The 27,834-nt window shown below is 38.7% G+C and overlaps 1 protein-coding gene across 2 annotated transcripts in view; it reads left to right on the plus strand.

Moving 5' to 3' along the window:
- Positions 1 to 228: 228 nt before the first annotated feature.
- The window catches only part of NDUFS4 (NADH:ubiquinone oxidoreductase subunit S4), a 130,197-nt gene continuing 102,591 nt past the window's right edge, over positions 229 to 27,834 (plus strand). The window contains exon 1 of one of the 2 annotated variants that reach the window (XM_003276524.3): positions 229 to 348. In XM_003276524.3, coding sequence (XP_003276572.1) covers positions 251 to 348 — 98 coding nt within the window. In that variant the 5' untranslated portion in view covers positions 229 to 250. The remainder of the gene's footprint in view (positions 349 to 27,834) is intronic. The other variant, XM_030815764.1, reaches the window with a different exon arrangement.

Below are 27,834 nucleotides of genomic sequence, written 5' to 3' on the forward strand. Positions count from 1 at the left end.
AACAAGCAGTAAAGATTACACTTTATGGTGGTAATATTTACATTTAATGCACTTCTGCATTTCTTCCGACACACTTTTCTTCTTAATTCTTTAAACTAAACGTTTCCCCTCTTTTTTTAAGCCCCAGTATTAAAAAGAAAATAAAATCCCACAGAATTTCGCAACATTGCGATTGCACTGGCTTGAGAACGAAGGAAGTTAGTCCCTTGCGGTGATCCGTCCTTTCATCCTGGCGTTTGCCTGCAGCAAGATGGCGGCGGTCTCAATGTCAGTGGCACTGAGGCAGACGTTGTGGCGAACAAGGGCAGTGGCTGTAGCTGCCCTTTCCGTTTCCAGGGTTCCGACCAGGTAATAGAATTGTCACACTTTTCTTCAAGCTTCTTGGGTCCCTCCATTTTTGCGGAGTCTCTGCTGGCTGAGTTCCGGAGGAGGCCTCGGGGAAGGCGTCCTCTGCTGACCCTTTCCTCGGGAGAGGTCGGGCGGACTAGGGACTGTCTGCTATCAATGGGCGTTGGCCAGGCGAGTGAGGGTGTGAGTGCGAGGCCGGGGCAGGAAGCTTTTGGCTTGTCGCTGAGGGAGAGGGTCCGTGGGGAAGATTTGCCTCCGGAGCTGCAAGCTGAACGTTAGCCCTCAGAGAAGGGGAGGAGTCTCACTCATTTCTGTTTCCACTTTCTGCATCCCCTCCATTTGTCACCTGTTTGCCCACCACTCCAGTCCTTACAGAAGGGTTAAATCACTGTATCTCTTCCATGGTTTTAAGTGGTTTTAATTTGGTTTCTGCATAGGAAGATTGTTTATTCATCAGTCTGCTTGGGAGGAAAACTTGTTTGGAATTTAGTGTTAGTAAAAATATCACTGCTTAGTAATATTGGAAGGTAATTTTTAAAAGGCTGGTGGTAATGCCCGGAGGTTTTCTAGGGATTTTGTTAAAGCCTCACAATAATTCAGAGATTGAATTGAGTTGTTGAGGGCTCTTTGCGTCCTTGGGAACCTAAAGTAGTACTTTTCCAAAGTATTGTCAGATTCAGTTGTCAGTTGATCGAGTTGTTACTGTTTTTCCTTGAAGCATTTTTGTGATGATTTTTTTTTCGGCTGTATTAACCTTCCATTTTCTATTTTTCAGAATTTCCCTGAGTTTTTAAAATTATAGTACTAATACTATACATACATACACACACATATTAGAACAAAGATTGCAAAGACTGAATGGAGAGATTTGAAGGGGGTAGGAGGGGGATGCAAGTGGTTAGAAGTTGAAAAGAAGGTCTAGTAGAATGCTAATTGATTTAGTGTTAAATAAATATAAATGGAATGCAGAGAATTAGGATGAGTTAATTCGGAAGAATTTTTAAGGATGAGTTTTATTAAGGTTTAAATATAGTGGGTGCTGGGTGGGAGAGAAGAGAGTGTCCCAGTAGGGTCCGTGACTTACGAAAAGGCTTGAAAGCATTAGTTAAATGATTACTAAATACATAGAATAGAGTTACTCAAAAGTAAGGGTGCTAAGATTGGGGAAAGGCAAATGATGTTTGTAATTAAGTGTTCCATATATGAAAACTATTTTTCTTTTTTCTTTTTTTTTGAGATACATTCTTACTCTGACGCCCAGGCTGGAGTGCAGTGGCGTGATCTTGGTTCACTGCAACCTCCGCCTCCCAGGTTCAAGCAGTTCTCCTGCCGCAGCCTCCTGAGTAGCTGGGATTACAGGTGCACCACCATGCCTGGCTAATTTTTGTACTTTTAGTAGAGAAGGGGTTTCACCATGTTGGCCAGGCTGGGTTAAGTATTTTTCTAAGGTAAAATACTTCACTGGTTAACTTAGAGTTAGTATAGCGGTGACCAAGATTAGCCCTTAGCCCTTCCCCCGTACACATTATAGGGATTAATTGTGCATTCCCAGAAAATAATGTACTCATGGTAGCCCCAGAACTGAAAACAAGTTTGAAGGGACCACTGGTTTATGGCTAATCAAAACATGGCTGTAATTTTAAGTCACAGCCATTTTATCAGCAATTATAGTAATTGAAGTTGAGATTAGAGTTTTGAAACTCTGATAATAATTGTTACTACATATCCAAACTTAAGAGTTTTTGCCTGAAAATGTAAGAGATTTGAAAATAAATAATTTAATCTTGAAAAAAAATCTTAACGCCAGGGAAGACATTTTTTAAATACAAATTAACACATTTATTTGTTTTCTGTGCCACATTTTTACCCCAAGAGCTTGTCATGTTCATCTTGATTTGAGGGAAATTTATAGATCCTCTCCCTTACATATTGTTTGTTCTACGTCCTTAAGCATTCTTTTTCCATTATGATTTGATAGTAATGAGGATCTGAAAAAGGTGAGTAGAAAGAACCAATTAATGGGAAAATCTACATCTAAAATTCATTTTATTGTAATGCTTAGAAAAACATTTGCAAATCATGTAACATTTCAGATCATTTGAGTAGAATATGGGAAGTGGAATCAGTAAGGTAAGGAGTGGAGTAGGGAACTGAAGAAAAGGAAGGGCTGGGCATGGTGGCTCATGCCTGTAATCCCAGCACTTTGGGAGGCCGAGGCGGGCAGATCACAAGGTCAGGAGATGGAGACCATCCTGGCCAACACGGTGAAACCCAGTCTCTACTAAAAATACAAAAAATTAGCCAGGCGTGGCGGCGTGCTCCTGTAGTTCCAGCTACTCGGGAGGCTGAGGCAGGAGGATGGTGTGAACCCGGGAGGCGGAGCTTGCAGTGAGTCGAGATCGCGCCACTGACTCCAGCCTGGGCCACAGAGCCAGACTCTGTCTCAAAAAAACAAAAACAAAAACAAAAAAAAAAGAAAAGGAAGGATGCTGTTAGCTGCTACATTAACATATGAATTCAATTATAGTATATCATCAGTAAAAAGCAAAACAAAGAATGCAACAACATATACACACAAGAGAGAAAAAATTAAGTAATGTGGGTGATTGAGCTGATCTAGTTACTCACTGAGTTTGTGCTGTAGTGTTGGTCTCAGTTTCCGTGTGCTTCTCATTTCCCTGTACTGAATGTGAGGAGGCAAAAAAAGGGGTTAAATTGTCTACATTTTTTTTTTTTTTTTGAGATGTAGTTTCGCTCTTGTCACCCATTCTAGAGTGCAATGGCGCAATCTCAGCTCACTGCAACCTCTGCCTCCTGGGTTCAAGTGATTCTCCTGCCCCACCCTCCAGAGTAGCTGGGATTACAGGTGCCCGCCACCACGCCCAGCTAATTTTTTAATTTTTAGTAGAGCCGGAGTTTCACCGTGTTAGCCAGCCTGGTCTCGAACTCCTAACCACAGGTGATCCACCCGCCCCGGCCTCCCAAAGTGCTGGGATGACCGGCGTGAGCCACGGCGCCCGTCCCTAAATTGTCAACATTTATCCTTACTTTCCCTGACTTTCCTAAGGGATTTTCCAGGGTAAATTTAACTATTCTGAATGCATTTATCAGCCAGATGAAATGGCACTCTATTTCAAAATAGTAATACTTAAGATATTTGATGCAGTGATCTTATTATTTATTCACTTATTTAAGTGTGTTCCTGTATACTTATCTCACTTCAGTATTTACTAGGTCTTGTGTTTTCCTCAAACAAGTCTTTAGGGTGTTAAATCACCCAGAGGGTTTTAATTAATGACTGGTGGGGACTGAGTGTATGGGACCTGTTTGTGAGGCCTCTTTTATGCCCTGATCTGTGGCTTTATTCTGCTGCTGTATTTCGTTCTTCAGCATTATGTAAGCTAGCATGAAATTGAGTCTTCAATTTGATGGGGAATTGAATTTGAACCCTCCAAATAGTAAGCAGTCCTTAAGGTTGACAAGAATTCTGTGTTTGTTAACACTTTGCTGGGAAATAGACTAAGCTCAAATTTAGGACACTTAAGACTAATAGGTTCACTTCTACTTCAGATAAACTAAATAAATTCCTCTCCTAGGGGCAGCTATTTTTGCTATCTTTGTAACACATCCAAGCCAAAGTTTGAGAGCTTGAAAGGTTTCTAATATGTTTTCTGATAGGTTTATTTGTTTTGTTTATTTTCCTCTTTCCAAATGCCCATACTTAGTCAGTTTTCATCAGTAGCAGACGTCTTCGTTGAATTTTTGTTAGGAAAATAATTATTATATTTTAAGACAGAGTCTCATTCTGTTGCTCAGGCTGGAGTGCAGTGGCGCAATCTTGGCTCATGCAGCCTCCACCCTCTGGGCTCCGGTGATCCTCCTGCCTTAGCCTTCACAAGCAGCTGGGACTATAGGTGTGCTTGCCACCACGCCCGGCTAATTTTTGCATTTTCAGTACAGAAGGGGTTTCACACTGGTCTTGAACACCTCACCCCAAGTGATCTGCGTGCCTTGGCCTCCCAGAGTGTTAGGATTACAGGCATGAGCCACCGTATCCAGCCGGAAAATTAAATACTTTAATATGTAATGTTGGCATATAGTAAGCCTTCCCTAGATAAATGGTAATTTTATTATTAGTTTGAATGGCCTGAATATTTTTCGTTTCTTTAATCTTGGTTATAAGTATTGTGATAGATTGTGCTATTTAAAGTATTCACTACCATTATCTGTAACAGGATTACATAACCAAAAACTACTGGCCAAATGACTTGCTTTGTCCAGTGAAATGTTAGTGGAAGTGATATACCATGTCAAACAGGAGCTTTGAGAGCTGTCCTGTGTTTTGTCATATTCCTTTTCCCTCTGATGTGAGGTAGGAGTACTCCAGGTGGGGTCTGCTGTTTTAGCCCACATCTTGGATTGCAGACTACATAGTGCAAAGCAGAAACTGAGTCTTGTTGCAAGATTTTATAAAATATAAATTAAGTGAAAAATAAACCTTTGCTGTAAGCCACAAAGGTGTTTGGATTGGTTACCTCAGCATAACAACCTATACTGACTCTATTTTATATACACTCATATTTGCAAGTGAGCAGGTTTTAGCACATGGACCGATATATCAGCAGTGAGGTCGCAAGCTTTTTGAGGACACGACCACATTTTTATTTCTTTGTGTGTACTTCATGGTATCTAGTGTAATGGCTTGCATGTAGCAGGTAAATGCTTATCTTACAGATGAATAAATACATATTTAGAGATGAGTGATTGTGAGGAAAAGCAGGGAGCATTACTCAGTGTTTCTTTTAACAGCCGCATCAGTGATAGCCAGGTAGGCACTAACCTATATAAATATGAAGATAAACTACAACACATATTCTTTCTAATTATTTGCAGTGGTCTGAGTGTAGGATATTCACCTAGAACTTTGTTAACTTTTGGATTAAAGTTGTCTTATGAATAGATTTTGTATTCGTACACTTTGACAAGTGTTCAGACACTTCTTTTGTATTCAAATTTAAAAATGCAAGAGGAAATGAATGTTTGGGAAAGGGTACCCTTGGAACATGAGAACTTTTTTGGAGTAAGAGTAACTGTGTGAAGTTTTAAAAAGTTAGTAATACGGCCGGGTGCGGTGGCTCACACCTGTAATCCCAGCATTTTGGGAGGCCAAGGCAGGTGGATCATGAGGTCAGGAGTTCGAGACCAGCCTGGCCAACATGGTGAAACCCCGTCTCTACTAAAAAATACAATAATTAGCCGGGTGCGGTGGCGGGTGCCTGTAATCCCAGCTACTTGGGAGGTGGAGGCAGGAGAAGCGCTTGAACCTGGGAGGCGGAGGTTGCAGTGAGCCGAGATTGCACCACTGCACTCTAGCCTGGGTGACAGGGCAAGACTCCAAAAAAAAAAAGTTAATAATACACGGAACTTAAAGGAGAAAGATGGAGCAACTTGGTTCCTGTATAATACTTGCTAGAAGAGATCTGTTTGGGGTGAGGTATACATAGAATTTAGTCAGAATACATATTGTCTGTACTGAATACAAACAATTTCAAATGGAAGAGCTTCTAAAACATGTCCGTTGGTAGAAGTTGAGAATCGTTTATTCCGAGCAAAATTAATTCCAAGTAACATTTGTTTTTAATTTACTGTGTATCAGCTACTGTGCCAAGGATTTCACCTGTATTATTTCATGTGTTTCCCACAGTAATCCGATCAACTCAGGTGTTGTTATCCTCATTTTTCAGATGAGGAAACAGGTACAGAAGTGAAATTACTTAAGTTTACATTGCCAGGAAATGTAATTGTCTCTTGGTATCGATGAAGGATTGGTTGCAGGACTCCTCAAGGACACCAAAATCCACGGATGCTCAAGTCTCTGATTTAAGATGGTGTAGTATTTGCATATAACTTCTGTACATCCTCCTGTATACTTTAAATCATCTCTGGATTACTTATGATACCTAATACAATGTAAATGCTTTGTAAATAACTGTTATCCTGTATTGTTTAGGAAATAATGACAAGAAAAAAGACTGTACATGATAAGTACAGATGCAGTTTTCCCCCCCGCCGAGTATTTTTTTTTTTTTTTTGAGGTGGAGTCTTGCTTTGTCACCCAGGCTGGAATGCAGTGGTGCGATCTTGGCTCACTGTCACCTCTGCCTCCCAGGTTCAAGCAATTCTCCTGCCTCAGCCTCCCGAGTAGCTGGGATTACAGGCGTGCACCACCACGCCTGGATAATTTCTTTGTATTTTAATTAGAGATGGGGTTTCACCACGTTGGTCAGGCTGGTCTCAAACTCCTGACCTCGTGATCCACCTGCCTCGGCCTCCCAAAGTGCTGGAATTACAGGCGTGAGCCACTGAGCCCAGCACCCCTTAATATTTTAAATCTGAGGTTGGTTGAATTCATGATGTGGAACCCACGGATGCAGAGGGTTGACCATAGTCTGATATAGCAGTCTAAATGAATATGTTGGCTTTTGCAGTGAGGAATATTATGTCTGGTAATAATCAATTCAAACCCTAATGTCCTCTCTGTTTTTTCTGCCTTTTAGCCAAGTGTCTTCTTTATTTGAGAGACCATGGAATGCTCTTATCTTTACTGTTGCTCCATGGTTCCATTTGTACAGTGAGAGTTACCAAATGCACAATTAGTTGTTTATTTTTTTAAGCTAATGATTTTTTCCCCTAAATTTTGTAATTATTTTTGGTGAGGGACTTTCCATAAGTGACTTGATTATTATACTTTTTTACCCTCTTAATATGTATAACAAGATATACTGGACATTTTTTTTTCTGTTTTCTTACTGATTCCAGTGATCATTAGGAAAAACAGTTGTATTCTGTTGCCTTTAAAAATGATTCAGTGTCTGCTATGCTTTCTGAGTTCTCGTGTCTGCTTTTTAATAGTGTTATATTCTTCCATGACTGGTCTACTTCCTTTTAGCAGTTTTAGCACCCCTTTTTCATTTATTATGGATTTGAATGTCAAGCAACTAAACCTAGTAGAATTTTATATAAAACCAAGTATGCTTAATGGAATTCTGATGATGGCAGAAGTTTACTTTTTGTGATTAAAGACTTGAGCTCTTTTAAGGTTAACAAATAATTATATTTAATATATGAGCTCTTGTGACTTTTCTAGCTTGTAGAAGTCCAAAGATCCTGATGGAACCTTATTGAACCTGAATTATGCAGTGACCACATTCTTCATAACAACTTTCATCTAAACATTTGAATAGTTTAATAAACTATTCTAAATTTCTTTTAATAACAGAGCAATTAAGAATTCTTGTTTCAAGTTCTGTTTTGTTGTCTGTTACTAAGTATTTTGGTAGATAAATATGACTTTAGGTTCTTTAGAACTAGTTAGTTGCTCAAAGGTGACCTTTTCTTCTTGCCTGTACGCACTAGACTTAATTTTTCTTTTATGGGCTCCTTCTCCAGTTCACTGGTTTTTAAACTCTTGTGCATCAAAATTATCTGTTGTATGCCTGAAAAATTCAGATGCCTTGCCCCCCAGTCTATATTGGTTCAGTGAGTTTAGGTTGAGGCTTAGCTCTATGGTGATTCTAATGGAAAACTAGGGCTGAAAACAGATTTAAAAAAAAAGTTTCCATATTATATCTTGTAAGACTTAGGAAATACATTTTTCCTTGGGAGAAAGTTCAGGGAGATTTCCAGAAACAAAAATTCTTCCATTTTTGCATATTTTTCTATTCTAAATTAAGTTTTATGCTTTTCACCCATGCACATAAGAGGTATTTTCTTGGAGAAAGTTTCCTTAGAGGGAAAAAAGGCATTTTGATAATTTTGGAGAAAGCAGGCCATATTACTCTCTCTCTGGAGACTCTTATTCTTCCTTTTGGAAGGGCTCAGGTTTAATATAGCACAGCTGTTGAACTCTGCCCTTCAAAATTTTAAGAAAGTGTTTTATCCTTTAAAATGGAAAAGGCTTTTTTAGGGAGGTGGTCTTTCGCTGGATGTCGTTCTCTAAGAAAGTTTCATGCTTCTCTATTCTTTTGTGTTTGAATTGTTTCAAATGTTGAGAGAACTGTCTCTGGGAGTAAAATCTGGCTGCTTTTGCAATATGTTTTCTGTATTCTTAAACAAAGCTAGATGAAGAGTTTATTTCTTTGTGTTTTCTAGGACTCAAAAATATGTTTTTTCCTTTATTCAACCACTTCATACATAAGTAAATGGTCCTTGAATAGGGCTTACTAGACAAAAGATTCTGTTCTAGGTGACTGTTCAGCAAGCCATATGCTTCTCCTAAAAATGTCAGTCTGTCTTGATGAGCTTTAAAGTGAATACAGATGTTTTGGCTCTTTTGAGGACTACCACTCTTTGTATGGAAAGAGTACTTCTTTTTCAAGCCATCTCTTCAATATACTTACAGGAATTTGCATGAAATGTATGACTTTTGCCTTTTAAGTCTAATAAGATTAGACTTAGACATTTGTAATTTGAATTTCATTTTAATATTCATAGTACAAATGAGATTTGGGGAAATAAAATACATTTCATAATATGGCTTTTTGTTCAGATTTTGTATTCAACCTTTTAAAAAATGTGAAAGTGCTTTGTAGTATTTACTTTTGTGCAATAAAAAGTGATATTTTGGCAGGAAAGGTTACCTTTTTAGATGTTCAGTGTCTTCTATCTTTGTAGGTTAACTCTAGAGTTATAGTTCATAGATTTATGTAATATTTAAGTTGGAAGAAAACTCTAGAATCATTAAGTCCAACCCTTTGTTTAATGCAAGAATCCCTAGAACTTCCTGCTGCTTGATTATCTAGTTGTTGAGGAAGTTTGGTGACTTTCTGATAACCCCAGAAAACACACTACACGTTTAGACTTACTGGTAAGTGATGTTTTTCTTTGAAACTATATAGAACAAGTTTAACCCCATATACACTTGTCAGCCCTTCAGATGATTGAAGACATTTGTCATCACTCATTCTCCCTGCAAGTCTGTGCTCCAGGCTTAGCATGTCCAGTTTGTTTACTCTTTATTAATGATCAAATTTCCTGATGCTTTACTACCTCTTGATACCCCTTAGGATGTTTTCCATTTTGTCAGTGTTGATCTTTGAATTATATACTGTACTTTTATTTAAATGAGATTGTCAGAGATGATAGTTTCATGAGCTGAGATTGAATTAAGGAAAAAAGTTGACTCTAGGTTGGATTTATTTTATTTTATTTTTAAAATTATAAAGAAAAATTAACTGTTTTCCTTTTGGTGTATACTTCTTAGAGTTTTAACACATGTATGGGCTATGTGTAACCACCACAATAATCCTAGTACAGAATACAGTGTAATAGGCAAATAACTGTTTTACTGTATTGTTTCAGGGTACAGAATACCAAAAGACTTCATTACCCCAAGACTCCCTCATGTTATCCTTCCCTAACCGCTGTAATCCCTGTCCACAGTTATCTTCTTTCATCTTTATAGTTTTACGGTTTTGAGACTGTAATATAAATGTAGTCATATAATATATAACCTTTTGAGATTGTCTTTTTTTATTCAGCATAATGCCTTTGAACTTCATATAAATTTCATGTATTGATAGTTTGTTCCTTTTTACTGCTAAGTAGTATTCTGTTATGTGGAGGTACCACAGTTTATCCATTTACCTATTGAAGGACATATGAATTATTTCAGGTTTTTGGCAGTGTAAATAGAGCTGCTGTGAACACTTCTGTACAGGGTTTTATGTGAATTACGATTTTGTTTCTCTAGAGTAAATACCTGGGTAGAAGATTCCTGGGTCATAGCTAAGTATATGTTTAATTTTGTAAGAAACTGTCAGACCGTTTTCCAGAGCAGTTGTACCATTTTGCTTTCCACCAGCACCATATGAAAGTTTTAGTTGTTTTGCATCCTTGTTAACATTTGTATTGTCAGTATTTTTTTTTTTTTTTTTTTTTTTGAGACAGAGTCTTGCTCTGTTACCCAGGCTGGAGTGCAGTGGCACGATCTCGGCTCACTGCAAGCTCCGCCTCCCAGGTTCAAGTGATACGATTGTCCTGCCTCAGCCTCCTGAGTAGCTGGGATTACAGGTGCACGCCACCATGCCCGGCTAATTTTTGTATTTTTAGTAGAGACGGAGTTTCACCCTGTTGGTCAGGCTGGTGTTGAACTCCTGACCTTAGGTGATCTGCCTGCCTCGGCCTCCCAAAGCACTGGAATTACAGGCATGAGCCATGGCGCCCGGCTGTATTTTTTATTTTAGCCATTCTAGTAGGTGTTTAATGGTATTTCATTACAGATTTTTATTTTGGAATGGCTTTATTTAGCTATAATTTATATATTATAAAATTTACTCATATAAAGTATACAATTTGATGGGTTTTCATATATTCCCAGAATTGTACAACCAAAACCACAATTTTAGAACATTTCCATCACTCAAAAGGAAACTCTGTACCCATTAGCAGTCACTTCTCCCCCAGTCCTAGATAACGACTAACGTTCTTTTTGTTTCTATAGATTTGCCTATTCTGGACATTTTATACAAATGCAGTCATATAATATATGGTCTTTTGTGACAGGCTTCTTTCAGTTAGCATAATGTTTTCAAGGTTTATCCAAGTTGTAGCATGTACCAGTCCTTTTTATTGAAGAGTAGTATTCTATTGTATGGACAAACCACATTTTATTTTTAAGGGACATCTGGATTGTTTCTACCTTTTGGCTATATGAGTAGTGTTCTGTGGACATTCAGGTACAAGATTTTATGTCAACATATGTTTTTATTGTTTTGGGTATATACCTCGGAGTAGAATTGCAGGATAATGTAATAACTCTATATTTAGCCTTTTGAGTAACTGTCAGACTGTTTTCCAAAGTGGCTGCACTATTTTACATTCCCACCAGCAGTGAATGAGGGTTCCAGTGTCTTTGCGTCCTCTCCAACTTTATTATTATCTATCTTTTTGAAATTATAACTATCCTAGTGAATATAAGGTGGTATCTCATTCTGGTTTTGACTTGTACTTCTATGATGGCTAACTCATTGTGGTTTTAATATGCATTTCTCTAATGGCAAATGATGTTGAACTTTGGTGAAGTATCTGTTTATGTCTTTTGCCCATTTTTAATCATATTATTTTCCTATTGTTCAGCTTTTATAGTTCCTAAAATATTCTGGATACAAATTCTTTGTCATGTATGGGAAAAAATATCTCTCTCTAGGTTCATGGTTGAGCCCCCTACAACAAAAAACAGATGAAGAAGAGAAAAACATACAAATGTATTTAATATAAATTTTATGTAACATGGGAGCTTTCATAAGGAGATAAAGATCCAAAGAAGCAGTTAAACTTGTATATTTTTATGCTTAGGTTTGTAGAAGAGTAGATAGGGAGAAATATGATAGAACAAAGGGGATTTGGTATATGGTAATAAGCTGGGGGAAACAGCAAAGCCAGTTTGTTCTGATTCGTCTCTGTGACTGACCATTTGTCTTCAGAGATAACAATGTTCCTTTCTTTCTGATATAGGGAAGACAATATAGGGAAGACATCTCTCACGTGAGAGTTTTATAGGGAAGGTTAGATAATCCTAGATTTTATAACCTACTTCAGAGAAGAAGGGATGGGGGAAGAAGGTCAAAGTTACCTTCCTACTTCGGCAGTTTTTCAGTATTACGAGGTGGCACATTTTGGGGTAGCATGTCCTGAACTCTACCAGTCAGATGTGTAATTTTCAAATATTTTCTCCTAATCTGTAGTTTTTCTTTTTCATTCTTTAACATTATGTTTCACAAAGTAAAAGTTTTAAATTTTGATGAAGTTAGTTTACTAGTATTTTTCCTTTTAATGATTGTGCTTTCATTGTTGAGCTCTTTGCCTAACCCTAGGCTGTGAAGATTTTTTTCTGTATTGTCTTCTTGAAGTTCTTTTTTTTTTTTGGTGGAGTCTCGCCCTGTTGCCCAGGCTGGAGTGCAGTGGCACAATCTTGGCTTACTGCAACCTCCGCCTTCCGGGTTCAAGTGGATTCTCCTGCCTCAGCCTCCCAAGTGGCTAGGATTACAGGCATGCACCACCACGCCCAGCTAATTTTTTGTATCTTTAGTAGAGACAGTTTCACCATGTTGGCCAGGCTGGTCTTGAACTCCCGACCTCGTGATCCACCTGGCTTGGCCTCCCAAAGTGCTGGGATTAGAGCCGTAAGCTACCATGCCTGGCCTTTTTTTTTTTTTTTTTTTTTTAAGAGACCAGGTCTTGCTCTGTTACTCAGGCTGTCAGGCTGTAGGGTAGTGGTGTGATAATGGCTTACTGCAGCCTTGACCTCCAGGACTCTAGCGATTCTTTCCCACCTCAGCCTCCTGAGTAGCCAAGACTACAGGTGCATACCACCATGCCTCACTAATTTTTATATTTTTTTTTTTGTAGAGATGGGTGTCTCCCTATGTTGCCCAGGCTGGTCTTGAACTCTGGGTTCAAGCAGTCCTCCTGCCTAAGCTCCCCAAAGTACTGGGATTACAGGTGTGAGCCACTGAGCCTGGCCCATCCTTCTTTTTGAAAATTGTAGCTATTTTAGTTCCCTTCCATCATTTAGAATCAGCTCTTTTATATCTATGAAATCCTGCTAGGATTTTGATTGTATTGCATTAAATCTATAGATTAATTTGGGAAAAGTTGACATTTCTGCTGTGTTGAATCTTTCAATCCATAAACATGGTATGTCTATTTAATCAGTGTTGTAGTTTTGAGCGTGCAGATCCTGTATATGTTTCGTTAGATTTATGCCTATCTATCTCAATTTGGGAGAGCTATGGTAAAGAGCATTGCTTTTAAAATTTTCTTTTCTTTATTTTTTATTTTTTAGAGACAGGGCCTTGCTCTGTCATCCAGGCTGGAGTGCAGTGATGCAATCATAGCTCACTACATCCCTGAGCTCCTGGGCTTAAGCAGTCCTCCCACCTCAGCCTCCCAGGCAGCTGCGACTATAGGCATGTACCACTAAGCTTGACTAATTTTCTTATTTTATTTTTTTTTTTTGTAGAGACAGGTTGCTATATTGCCCATGCTGGCCTCAAACTCCTGACCTCAGGTGATCCTCCTTCCTCAGCCTCCCAGAATGCTAGGATTATAGTCATGAGTTATTGCATCCAGCCTAAATTTTATTTTCAAATTGTGTATTGCTGTATATAGAAGTGTGATTGATTTTTGTGGTTGACTTTGTATCCTGTGAACTTGCCACATTTATTTGTTACATAAAGTTATGTAAGTTTTTTGTAGATTCTTTGGGCTTTAAATAATCATGCAGTCCATGAATAGGGAAATTTTGTTTCTTCCTTTCCAATCACTAGGTCTTTTATTTCTTTTTTATTTCCAGGAGGATGTTAAGAATGGTAACAGCAGATATTCTTTTCATTTACCAATCTTAAGGGAAAGCATTCAGTTTTTCACCTGTACATATAATGTTAGCTAAAGGTTTTTTATAGAAATACCCTTTATTAGACTGAAGAGGTTCCCTTCTGCTTCTGCTTTGCTAACAGTTTTCATCATGAATGGATGTGTCTAATGCCTTTTATGCATCAATTGGTGTAGTCTTGTTTTTCTTCTTTAGACTATTAATATGGTAGATTGATTTTCAAATATTGAATCAGCTTGCATTCTCAATAAACCCCACTTAGTTGTGGTGTTGAATTCTTTTCGTATACTGGCATATTTGGTTTGCTAATACTTTGTTGAAGATTTTTACATCTGTGTTTATGAAGGACACTGATTTGTAGTTTGTTTCTTTTTTATTTTGGTACTATGTTTAGATTTGGTATCAGAGTAATGCTGGACTCATAAAACGAGCTAGGACATTTTTCATCATCTTTTGAATTGCTTTAGTTTCATGCTACAAATTTAGATATGTTGTATTTTCATTTGGTTCAAAATATTTTATTTCCCTTGAGACTTCCTTTTTGATCTGTAAATTATTTAGAGGTGTTTTGTTTAATTTCCATGTATTTGGATACTTTCTTTTTTTGTGTTATTTATTTTTTGTTTATATTATATTCGGAGAACCCAATTCCCTGGAGTTTCCTTTATTGGTGTCCATCCAGAAAATTGTGGCTATCATTACCTTGCACTGTAGTTGCATCTAAATCAGGGGCAAAGAGACTAGAGGACAGAGGGAGAAAAAACAGAAAAGCAATGGGTGTTGGCCCTACCTATTCAGAGCCACAGCTCCAGTGGACTTAGAAGAAGAACCCTCCTTCAGATTTTTGGCTCCTGCACATTTCCATTGTTGCCACCGCATGTGGCTATAGGATTGCCTATGGCTGATTCATGGTGTATGAGAGAAAAGAGAAGAAAATGGGGATTTTCTATCATTTCTCTGAGCATTTGTTTCTTTTCTTGCTCCTTGAGGCAGAGTGCTTCTCCTGGAGAATTGCTCATTTCATGTTTCCAGCCGCATTTAAGTTCAGGCTGGGGACATTCAAGGGAAAAGCTATTTCAGACTCACTGTTAGTTCATTGGTCCTTTGAATTCTGATGATCTTCCCTGATCTGCCTGCTATTTCCTTTTCAGAACCTTCAAACAGCTGCTCCATGCATCCTTTCTAGATTTCATGGTTGCATTCAGTGGGAGATACAGGGTGCAGTGTGCTTGCTACATCTTATTCAGGACAAGCCCATCCTAGGATGGATTATTTTTAAAGCTAAACGCTAACATTTCTTGCATCTTAGCACATCTGAATGGATTTAAAGGATCTAAAATGACTCAAAATATTCTTTTTTTTTTTTTTTTTGGAGACAGAGTCTTGCTCTTTCGCCCAGGCTGGAGTGCAGTGGCATGATCTCGGCTCACTGCAACCTCCGCCTCCCGGGTTTAATTGATTCATGTGCCTCAGCCTCCCGAGTAGCTGGAATTGCAGGTGTGCACCACCATGTCTGGCTAATTTTTGTATTTTTGGTAGAGATGGGGGTTTCACCATGATGGCCAGGCTGGTTTCAAACTCCTGGCCTGAAGTGATCTGCCTGCCTCTGTCTCCCAAAGTGCTGGGATTACAGGCGTTAGCCACCACACCTGGCCTAAATGATCAGATTCTTAACCAGTTGATTCTCAACTGTAGTGGCAGAAAGGGAGGAATTCACATACCATAATCTTGGAAATGGCATAGAGAAAGGGTTTCACAATACATGTACTTGTGGTTGAAAATCATGACTTTTATTTAAAGATGTTGCCCATGTAAGTGATGCAGAGGCAGAAAAATACATTGAATCACTGGTTTAGACCGTCAAACAAATCTTCTTTGAGAGGGTGTAGAGGTCAGAGATCTATTTGGAGTAATCGATGGAAGTTTTGATGACTTTTCTTTAGAAATAGATACAGTCATATATATAAAATCAGAGTGGGGGATTAATGGATCCCAGGCTTTGTAGCCCTTCCATAGATAGTATTAGGTCTTATACAGTGTTTTGTTCATACTTGTGTTTAAGTTCTTGTGTTAAACCTTTCTCACAAGTGACAGAAACCTAAAATCTCAGATGGCTGGCTTAGGCAAGAAGAGAGAATTGGTTTACATTAGCAAGCAATGGAAAGGGTAAGGGTGCACCTAGCTAGTCTCAGGGACCTAAGCTAGAAAGCCACCAGGCTCTTTTTCTAGTTTGTCTGTCTCTGAATGACAGCTACTATTTCAGATTGTTTTTTCCCATGTGGTAGATACTGTAACTGATAGAAATTTCTTCAGGATTATATCTCTATAGCTTTATTACCAGGGAGGGACTGAAAATCCCTTTCTCTGATACCAAGTTTAAAAGTCCTGGAGAAATACTTGATTTGAGTCAGATTAAACAGACTAAGGGTTTACAAAAAATACTCAATGTTTGTAATTCTTCTTATACTGCTGTATCGTATGAATATAGATCATGGGAACCTTGAGAGTGAGATGTAATAAAAGCTGGGACCTCCTAGTCAAAAATTTAGAACACGAATATTTTGTGTAGTGTTATCTTCGGGGAACAAATAAAGTTTGTGTATGTTTTATGGGTTAACCTTCTACCTTTTTTCCTAATGAATTCTGAGACTTTGCTAATGTTTGTTCACCCATTCAACAAATATTTGTATTTCTTTTCTAGCGTCAAATGCTGCATTACTACAGACTTGACTAGGATGTATGCTCTTGGAACATCTGTTTTGAGGATTAGCAGTGTTCAAGCAAAGGCCAAATACTCATTTCTCAGGGTTTGTGTAGGGCTTTGTCTTAGTTTGGCTTCTCCTTGAGTAGAGTCTGAGACAAGGACATAATCCTAGGTGGTTTATTTGAGAGCTTACCTGGGAAGTAGGAGTGAGAAGCCTGGGGAGTGAGACAGGGAACAAAAAAGTATGAAGTTGCTGTTGTTGCTGTGAGCAGTAGAGAGACCTCCTGAGCAGTGTGTAGAATGCTACCCAGTATTACCCGTTTGAAAGGTAGAAGGCTTGACCATTTATCCCTATGTTCTCATTCCCCTTTGATTAAAGGTGTTAACTCTTTTGTGCTTTAAGCTATACTTGTGCTTCTGAAGATATTGAGGCTTAATGGGTTCACTTGAGGTAGGATGCTAGAGGATAATGGGAGTATGAGTTCCTACAGCTGTGGCTGAAATGACAAATGGGCCAAGGGAGTGTGACATGAGCATTAAAGGTGTCTGTTACAGGACCTCATAACTAAAGAGTCTCTGTAATCTGCTTTTTTTTTTTTTTTTTTTGGTCCTAGTAAGGGGTCTAATATCTGTTGTTTATTGTCCACTTAGGCATTGAGGTAATTACTTTAGATATATTGTTTCATCTCACTAAAGTAAACATCTAATTATAGATGGTCTGTTGGTGATTATATTATAGTTTGATATTTTCCCAGGGTTGTGAAAGAATTCACCCTTATTGGAATTTGTTTTACTCACCTGTTCTGAAGGATATGACAAAGGATTTGGAAATTGAGGTCTTCCGACTCACTTAACTATAAATAATAATCTCATGGGAAGAAATAGTTTCTTCTATATAATGTTATGTGTAAAGAATTCATGATAGCAGAATATTCCTATCCTATGTGCCAGGGTAGTTGACCCGGGATTGTGTATAACATCCCAGCTAACAAAGATCAACCTACAATTTTCTTTGAATTTGGTAGCCTAGATGATCTAATTCTCCGGATGAGCATATATTTTCTCTTCAGTGATACTGCCTAAAAGACTTAGGGTAGTTAAGAGAATTTTCTTCAACAGCTGCCTTTTAGTCTTGCTCCTGTCCCACTTTCATCTCTGACTGATTATCATTGTGATAGTCTTGTCTTCCATTTTATTAATGTCTCAGCATACCATTTTAGTGCATAGTTTGTACTAGAATGGATACAGCATGCATCTGAGTTTATTTAACAAATTTTAGATGCTTGTTTCCTTAGTTGAGACTTTAAACACTGTTATTCTGTTGCTGATGAAGTCCATGGTTTATGTCCATCTTAGTTAGTGCTTGTAAGTGGCCCCTTATTAAGGCTCAAGTTTTTATTTTGGTTCTAGATTTAGTTTTTTGGCTTTAAGTTCAAATTCTTATTGTGGCCAACTCCCTTAATAGTCTCTTACCAGTGTCGTTGACCCTAGCTTTGGGAAAGACTACTTTCTAGAAATTTTCTGTTGGCTCATGGTATTAGCCATGCTGTTAGGCTGTATTCTTAGCCTTTGCATACTTGAGCTACTGTATTGGACCAGTCATGTCAGTCTAGCAGACTGGTTAAGAACACAGATTTTAGAGTCAGCTCTACCTACATTTGAGTTCCTGGTCTGATACTTCCTAACTCTGTGCTTTCCTTGTTTCTGTGTCCTGTTCTGTAAAATGGACATAATGCTTCCTGTTTTGTAAAGTATATAAAATGCATAGTACAGTGCTCGGCATATGCTATAAGTGCCTGAAAAATTATAAAAAGAACATTATCATCACTGTCCTGCTCCTCCTCGATGTCATCATCATTATTCTTTCTTTTGTAGCTTCTTTTCCTTTTTGCTTCCTTCTCCCTCCCTACTTTTTTTACTGTCTTTTTTCTTTCTTTTGGTAAATCTTACCTAGATTCCAATTTCTTGTTTTGGTTTATCAGAACATCCTGGATTTCGTCTTACTTATTTGCAGTATTTTATGCATAAATATATAATAGAATTTTGTGCACCTGGCTTTTTCCAAATTGTGACGTCCCGTGCACTCCCCAACCCAAAACAATATATCTTTGGCATCTACCATTCCACTGACATAGCTTTGATCAAGGTCAGCAGTGACCCTGTTGCTAATTGAATATTTTCTTCTCAGTCCTTATCTTACGTGACCTTTACTATCCAAAGAGATGACTGTCTCATTCTTGAAAGATTCTTCCCTTGACTTCTGTTTTGGCTTTACTCCGTCTCAGTTTTCTTTCAGTATACATTATCTTTTGCCCATTCATTGAACTATCATTGTTTCTTAAGAGTTTGATTTATACCTCTTTACTCTTTCTAAAATGTTTCAAATTATATATTTTATATACACATGAATATATGTATCATATATATGTTAGGAACCATAATAGCAAAATGAATTCTTGTGAACCCACCATCCAATTTGCACACTAGACAATTACCAGTGCCTTTATTTTTGTATATTCTCTGGGAGGCTGAATAATGACACATCCACCCACCAAATATGTTCATGTCCTAATCCCCAGAACCTGAGAATGTTACCTTATTTGGCAAAAGGGACTTTGCATGCCTGGGCAACATAGCAAGACCCTGTCTCCAAAAAAGTAAAATCAAATAAAAATTTAGCTAGGTGTGGTGTCATGTGCCTGTAGACCCAGCTACTTGGAAGGCTGAAACAGGATTGCTTGAGCCTGGAAGTTTGAGGCTTCAGTGAGCTATGATTGCACCACTGCACCCCAGCCTGGGTGACAGAGCAAGACCCCATCTCTTTAAAATAAAAAGGAGGGGAGGCTTTGCGGATGTGATAAAGTTGAGGATCTTGAGATGGGAAGATTACCCTGGTGGGCCTGATGTAATCACAATGATCCTTATAAGAAGGATGCAGGTGGAGTCAGAGAAACAGACAGTCCAGAGTTGGAAGCAGAGATTGGAGTGATGTGACTACATGTCAAAGAATGCCAACAGTCTCTAAAAGCTAGAAGAAACAAGAAACAAATTGTCCCCTGGAGCCTCCAGAAGAGTCCATTCCTGCTGACACATTGATATTAGCCCTGTGAGACTGATTTCCAACTTCTGACTTCTAGAACTATAAGAGAATAAATGTACTAAATGTGTGTTGTTTCAATCCACCAATTTCGTAGTAATTTGTTACTGCAACTATAGGAAACTAATATACTATCCCTGTGTCTCGTTATCCACCATGACTTCATTTACCATCTGTTTACACTAAAGCCTAAATGTATATGATTTATTTACATCATATGTACTTTGCACTTAAGAAATTCAACACATGTATGTGGCAACTACAGATGGGTAGAGAAGTTTTAAAAAACAGTTAAAAATGCAAGTTAATACTCATATTCCTACTTAATAATCATTTAGAACTCAAATAAAGAAACGGTAGTTCTAGTGCTAGACGACTGGCTTATTAAGAGATAGTATGTGAGTCTCCTTTGGAGGGGAGCTTCCTAAATTAGAATTTCCAAAGATGATTTTTGCTATTTGCAATTGTTGCCTAACACTGACTTTAGGACCTGCTCTTCATGAAAGATGTGATTCTGTATCTTTTCCATGAATTCTAAGTGCTTAGATCTAAGCACCTAGACATCCTCATCTTGGATTTTGCACAGGCATCTCAAATCCAGCATACCTGAAATAATGTTACAATGATGACTTCTCCACAACTTTACTTATTTTCCCTTTCTTCTTCCTTTTTCTTTTTTCTTTTCTTTTCTTTTTCTTTCTCTCTCTCTTCTTTCTTTCTTTTTCTCTTTCTCTCTTTCTTTCCCTTTCTTTCCTTTTCTTTTCTTCTTTCTTTAGAAGTTTCGCTCTTGTTACCCAGGCCGGAGTGCAATGGCGTGATCTCGGCTCACGGCAACCTCCGTCTCCTGGGTTCAAGCGATTCTCCTGCACCAGCCTCCCAAGTAGCTGGGCTTACAGGCATGTGCCACCACACCCAGCTAATTTTGTAGTTTTAATAGAGATGGGGTTTCTCCATGTTGGTCTGGCTGGTCTCGAACTCCCAACCTCAGGTGATGTGCCTGCCTCGGCCTCCCAAAGTGCTGGGATTACAGGCGTGAGCTACTGTGCCTGGCCACACTTATTTTTCTTTTTAGTAATTGTCACCAACACCCAGCCAGTTGTCTAAGCCAGAAACCTATGTATTATTCTTCTCTCCTTCCTCTTAGGCTTCATATCAGCTAGTCATTAAATTCTAGTATTCATTTTCCTAACTCTGAATCAGTTTCCATCTTTGCTACAGCTATTGCTATCATCCTGCCTCCTAACTGATCTCCCTCTCATCAGTCTCAATTTGTTCTCCATGTTGGGTACATGTTGCAAAAGTCTAAACTTCCCACCATGCCACAGAGTCCTTCATATTCCCTGCTCACTTCATTTTTTGGCATTCATACTTTCATCTGTCTCCTCCTGACCCAATCTCTAGCTGTACATAAACTCTCTATTTTAGTATTTCTCAACTGCTTGCAACCCCTAAATGTTTTCTCTCTTTTCTATAATTAAGGCTGTGTCTGCCTAGACTATTTCTTCTGCTTTCCTGTCTATGCCTTCTCTGCCCCTGCCCTACCCCCAACACCCTTTGCCTATTTAAGTCCTGTTTATCCTTCAGGTGGCAGTTTAACCATCATTCTCTTTGAGGAGCATTATCTGAACTCACAAGTTTAGATTAAGTATTTATCTATGAAGTCTTAGAGCTCCCTCTCTTACCTCATCATTGTGTTTTTGGAAACTGCTACTTTAAGGGAAACAATGTATAAACAAAACCAGTTTGACCATAGGCTAATTGATATAAAACAAGAGTTAAAAAAAAATCACATTTCTAAATAAAGGCCCAAGCGTTTCTAATATTAATCATTAAAATAAATGTGAGCTAGGGCTGGGCGCAGTGGCTTACGCCTGTAATCTCAGCACTTTGGGAGGCCGAGGCAGGTGGATCATGAGGTCAGGAGTTTGAGACCATCCTGGCTAACACGGTGAAACCCCCTCTCTACTAAAAATACAAAAAATTAGCCGTGCGTGGTGTTGGGAGCCTGTAGTCCCAGCTACTTGGGAGGCTGAGGCAGGAGAATGGTGTGAACCCAGGAGGCGGAGCTTGCAGTGAGCCAAGATCGCGCCACTGCACTCCAGCCTGAGCAACAGAGTGAGACTCTGTCTCAAAATAAAATAAAATAAAATAAAATAAAGTAAAATAAAATAAATAAAATAGTGAGCTATATACATATTTAAGAAAGATGAATAAAAATAAGGTACTTATCCATTTATTTCAGTTCAGGGTCAAGAGTGGCCAGAGCCTGCCCTGATAGCTCAGAGCACAGGACAGGAACCAGCCCTGGACAGGATGCCATCACATTGCAGGGCACACTCATACATACCCGCACTCACTCAGACTGGGGCCATGTATACATGCCAGTTCAGCTCACATATACATCCTTCGGATGTGGGAGGAAACTGGAGTACCCAGAGAAAACTCATGTGAACATGAGGAGAATGTGCAAACTCCACACAGATAGTACCCTGGCCGGGAGTTAATTTCATTTTTTCTTTTTCATCAACATGTAACAAAATGACCTTGAACAAGCTGATACTATTCAAAGACCTGCTGTACTTACTATGCTTCATCGTGATGGCCTGTTTACTTGTCTGTGTTTCTCTTTAGACTTAAGTTCTTCAAGATCAGGAACTGTTCTTCACCTGTTTGTTTTTACAGGATAACACAGCGTGTAATAGATACTTCATATAATAGATACTTGGTAAATATCTATGGACTCATTTGATTATGGAATCATATAGAAATTTAAAACTAATGCACAGCAGCATCTCCATAAGCAGTATAGCATTATATATATATATAGCAGTATAGCATTATATATATATATTTTATATATATTTTATATATATAATATATTTTTTTGAGTCGGAGTCTTGCTCTGTCACCCAGGTTGAAGTGCAGTGGCGTGATCGTGGCTCACTGCAAGCTCCGCCTCCTGGGTTCACGCAATTCTGCTGCCTCAGCCTCCTGAGTAGCTGGGACTACAGGCGCCCGCCACCACGCCTGGCTAATTTTTTGTATTTTTAGTAGAGACAGGCTTTCACTGTGTTAGCCAGGATGGTCTCGATCTCCTGACCTCACGATCCACCCGCCTCGGCCTCCCAAAATGCTGGGATTACAGGTGTGAGCCACTGCACCCGGCCTTATATATTTTTTTCTTATGAAATAACTGTTTGGGTTTTAAATGTAGCCATCATGGACAATGTCAGAGATTACCAAAAAATGATGACTTTTATAGCTTTATGATGCTTCTTATTTCATACTATTGAATAATGCTATTGCAAACTTTATCTTATGGCAATATTTACTAAAATGTATATGTGGAATCCTGTCAGAAAGACAGCTTTCCATGTGATTTGGGTTATTAGAACTCCAAAGTTGTTCATGAAGGAATGGACATGTATTGCAAATCTAAGTAATTGCCAATTGTAATTTTTTTCCATAATAAATAGCTGTATAGCTATTATGTTATAGATTTTAGAATAGCAGAATGCTTGATATGCGGTATAAACCCAGACTTTTGAAATAGAAGATTATACATTCTGTTTATAGTCTGCATTAAATATACCGCATGATTTTATTTGGCTAAATTTGTTCAATTCTATGTATTTTGGAAATAAAAGCAACTCAAAAATAGGAATCAACTAGAGTTTAAGGGATTTTTAAATGTTATAGGTATTGTTATATTTTATTATTTCATTTCAATTACTGGGAGTTGATGGGTGGCAAAATTTACTGGTGGGAGTAAATTTGGGAAGATGAAGAATTCATGGCTTTTCAACCATAATTTCAGCTACTGGTTATGTGGTACCGTACCTACATTTAAAAGTTGCCAAGTGTTGCCAGCCGTGGTTGCCAAGACTGTACTGCACATAATAAGTACAAAATTTGTGAAAGAATTCAAGTAATATGCTAAATGTTTAATTACCTTTTCAATCTTGGGGTGTTGGATGATCAGTGAAAACAAAAGTATCTGGCAGGTACAGACAACATTGTTAAAAAAGCTTTTCCTTACAGTCCTGCTGCATCTCACTACACCTCCCACTCCCCAATGCACAGTTATTTCTCCGTGCATAGAAAAGTACCTCATGTACCTTTCTCATAGAAAGTACCATTTGCATTCAAACTATTGGCATTGAGATTATTGTTTACATGTCTGCCTTCTTGCAATAAACTATAAAATCTTGAAAGCAAGTTATTAGTGGGTTTAGCATTGTGCGTAAGACATAATAGATATTTCATAGTAGATGTTTGGTGAATTGAGAATAGGAATTAGAATCTTGGTATACATTCTTAAATATATATGGTCGACAGAGTTCAACTGAGCTTTTTTTTTTTTTTTTTGAGATGGAGTTTTGCCGTTATCACCCAGGCTGGAGAGCAATGGCGCAATCTTGGCTCACTGAAACCTCTGCCTCCTGGTTTCAAGTGATTCTTCTGCCTTAGCCTCCCGAGTAGTTGCCACCATGCCCGGCTAATTTTTGTATTTTTAGTAGAGACTGGGTTACACCTTGTTGGCCAGGCTGGTCTTGAACTCCCGACCTCAGGTGATCCACCTGCCTCTGCCTCCCAAAGTGCTGGGATTACAGGCATGAGCCACCATGCCTGGCCTCAAATGAGTTTTTAAACATAGGTATGCCAGTTTGTAGTTAATAAATATTAACTCTTCTTAGATCTTTTAAACTTCTCTTCAGAGTATTTTATTGCCTGGATATTTACCAGCATAACTAAAAATGTTTTCTGTTTTTGTTTCTGTTTTGAGATAGTCTCACTCTGTCGCCCAAGGTGGAGTGCCGTGGTGGGATCTCAGCTCACTGCATTCTCTGCCTCCTGGGTTCAAGTGATTCTTGTGCCTCAGCCTCCCAAGTAGCTGGGATTACAGGTGTACGCCACCACACCCAGCTAGTTTTTCTGTTTTTAGTAGAGACGGGGTTTCACCATGTTGGCCAGGCTGGTCTCAAACTCCTGACCTCAAGTAATCTACCCACCTCAGAAAAGTGTTGGGATTTCAGACGTGAGCCATAGCGCCTGACCAAAAATGTTTTAAAGTTAAAAAATCTTAGGTGAATATTTTAAAATTATGGGATATTATGAAAAGTTTAGATTCGTTTTGTGATTAAAAGCAAATTGCTTATATAATTCTGATAATACTTATTAAAAAATCATTGACTTAGGGTTTTAGGTAACTATTAATAATTTATGAGGGAAGCCAGTGGGAGTTTTAATTACTCATTCTGTTCTAGTAGTCTGCAGTTTTATTGACTCGATTTGGATGAATCTTATAATAAATAATTGTTGGGTTTTTCCTAAATAGTATGAAAGCCTGTAAAAGCATAAATTGAATTACAAGCAGACTATTTTCTTCATTAAGCTAACCACTATGAAAATTTTTATGCCGGGCGTGGTGGCTCATGCCTGTAATCCCAGCACTTTGGGAGGCCTAGGCGGGCAGATCACCTGAGGTCAGGAGTTCAAGACCAGCCTCAACATGGAGAAACCCCGTCTCTACTAAACATACGAAATTAGCTGGGTGTGGTGGTACATGCCTGTAATCCCAGCTACTTGGGAGGCTGAGGCAGGAGAATTGCTGGAACCTGGGAGGCAGAGGTTGTGGTGAGCCGAGATCGCGCCATTGCACTCCAGTGTGGGCAACAAGAGCGAAACTCCGTCTCAAAAAAGAAAAGAAAATTTTTACGTGTATGTGTGTGTATACACCTGTGCCTGTGTGTGTTGTAATTTATTTTTATGTGTCCTTTTATGCTTTTATGCGTTTATTTTTTGTTATGTTACATTTCTGAGTTGATTTTTTTTCTTTTTTGAAACTATTGGAATTTTCTATTAATTTTAAGCAAATTACCAAGTACATTAAATTTGTAGACATCCCTTTTTTAAATTGTATTTTAAAATGGCATTGCTTTGCTCACTAATATAGAATATTTTCAGTTTTTCTTTTATTAACAAATAATATTGGCCGGGTGCGGTGGCTCATGTCTGTAATCCCAGCACTTTGGGAGGCCGAGGCAGGTGGATCACTTGAGGTCAGAAGTTCGAGACCAGCCTGACTAACATGGCGAAACCCCATCTCTACTAAAAATACAAAAATTAGCTGGGTGTGGTGGCAGGTGCCTGTAATCCTAGCTACTCAGGAGGCTGAGGCAGGAGAATCGTATGAACCTGGGAGATGGAAGTTGCAGTAAGCCGAGATCACGCCATTGTACTTAAGCCTGGGCGACAAGAGTGAAACTTCATCTCAAAAAAAAAAAAAAAAAACAAACCCAAACAAAAAACCCAAATAATTTCTAGTTATAGTAACTTATTACTAAATCTTTCCTTGATTTGAATCTGATTTCAGAAAAATGATTGCACTAGAACAGGCCATAGGTAGCAAACTTTACTGTAGTTGTTCAGGAAAATGAATTATTTAGTTTGTTTATTTGTTTATTTATTTATTTATTTTGAGACGGAGTCTCACTCTGTCATCCAGGCTGGAGTGCAGTGGCGCGATCTTGGCTCACTGCAACCTCTGTCTCCCGGGTTCAGGCGATTCTCCTGCCTCAACCTCCTGAGTAGCTGGGATTACAGGCATGCGCCACCATGCCTGGCTAATTTTTGTATTTTTAGTAGAGACGGGATTTCACCTTGTTGGTCAGGCTGGCCTTGAACACCTGACCTCATGATCTGCGCTTCTCGGTCTCCCAAAGTGCTGGGATTACAGGCGTGAGACACCACGCCCGGCCTGTTTAGTTATTTTTAATCTGAACCTTTTTTTTTTTAGTTGACTGTAATCTAGCAACTTTAGTTTCTCAAAAGTAATAATAATGATCATTGCTAATAATTTTTCTGGGAATAGGTAAGGAACTATACTAAATACTTAACATTTATATCTCATTTAAGTTTCTCAGTAGCTCTATGAGGTGAACCTTGGCTCACTAAAGATGAGGTAGAGAACACATTCTGATTATAGGAATGGTCACTTGTCTAGTCAAGCCATGCTTTGGTGTCCTCTATGAAGAGGTGGTTCATAGGCCCCATGACGAGAATCTTAGTTCACTGAAGCTAAATAACAGTAGTAGTCTGAAGGCAGGACTGGTCAGGTCAGGCAACAGTATCTTCCACCAAGTAGTAAATCCTAGGTCCAAATGGAGCTCTAAACAGTGTGTGTTACTCTAAAAGTCTGAGCTGCTGAGCCTGCTAAATTGTACAGGCTTGTCTAGTAGTGCCCAAGCAGGTTTTCTAGCCAACCATATATTTCAGATACCATTCATTTCATTAAAGAAAAATGATTTCAATGTTGATTTATGCCAGTCAGAAAAACCCTTTGATATAAATTTTGATAATGCTGTTTGAAGTTCATGTTCATAAATAGCCACTTCTAGAGAGTGTGACTAGCCATTTCTACGGTTTGATTAAAATTAACTTGTACTGTTAATACTGAAGATTATTTTTCTTCAACAGCTGGACTAGCTAATATTCATGGAGCCTTGACCAAGTGCCAAGCACTTACTAAGGTTTTAATGTACATTATCTGATTTAATCCTTACCATAATCATGTCATAAGTAAAAATATAGTCAACATTGCTTTTCGGTGTAATATCTTGAATAATGCAGTCATAGAGTTTTTTGTATGTTTGTTTCTTTTCTTCTTTTTTTTTTTTTTTTAAGATGGAGTCTCACTCTGTCGCCCAGGCTGGAGTGCAGTGGCACGATCTCGGCTCACTGAAAGCTCCGCCTCCCAGGTTCATGCCATTCTCCTGTCTCAGCCTCTCAAGTAGCTGGGACTACATGCGTCCACCACCACGCCTGGCTAATTTTTTGTATTTTTAGTAGAGACGGGGTTTCACCGTGTTAGCCAGGATGGTCTCGATCTCCTGACCTCGTGATCCGCCCGCCTTGACCTCCCAAAGTGCTGGGATTACAGGCGTGAGCCACCGTGCCCAGCCTGTTTCTTCCTTTTTTTTGAGACGGAGTCGTACTCTGTCACTGAGGCAGGAGTGCATTGGCACAATATAGGCTCACTGCAACTTCCACTTCCCGGGTTCAAGTGATTCTTCTGCTTCAGCCTCCCGAGTAGCTGGGATTACAGGCATGTGCCGCCATGCCCGGCTAATTGTTTTTTTTTTTTTTTTTTTTAGTAGAGACGGGGTTTCACCATGTTGGCCAGGCTGGTTTCGAACTTCTTACCTCAAGTGATCTGCCTGCCTTGGCCTCTCAAAGTGCTGGGATTACAGGCGTGAACCATCACACCTGGCCGAGTTATATATATATAAA

Source organism: Nomascus leucogenys, chromosome 7b (genome assembly GCF_006542625.1).
Source record: "Nomascus leucogenys isolate Asia chromosome 7b, Asia_NLE_v1, whole genome shotgun sequence".
NCBI classification, from domain to species: Eukaryota; Metazoa; Chordata; class Mammalia; order Primates; family Hylobatidae; genus Nomascus; species Nomascus leucogenys.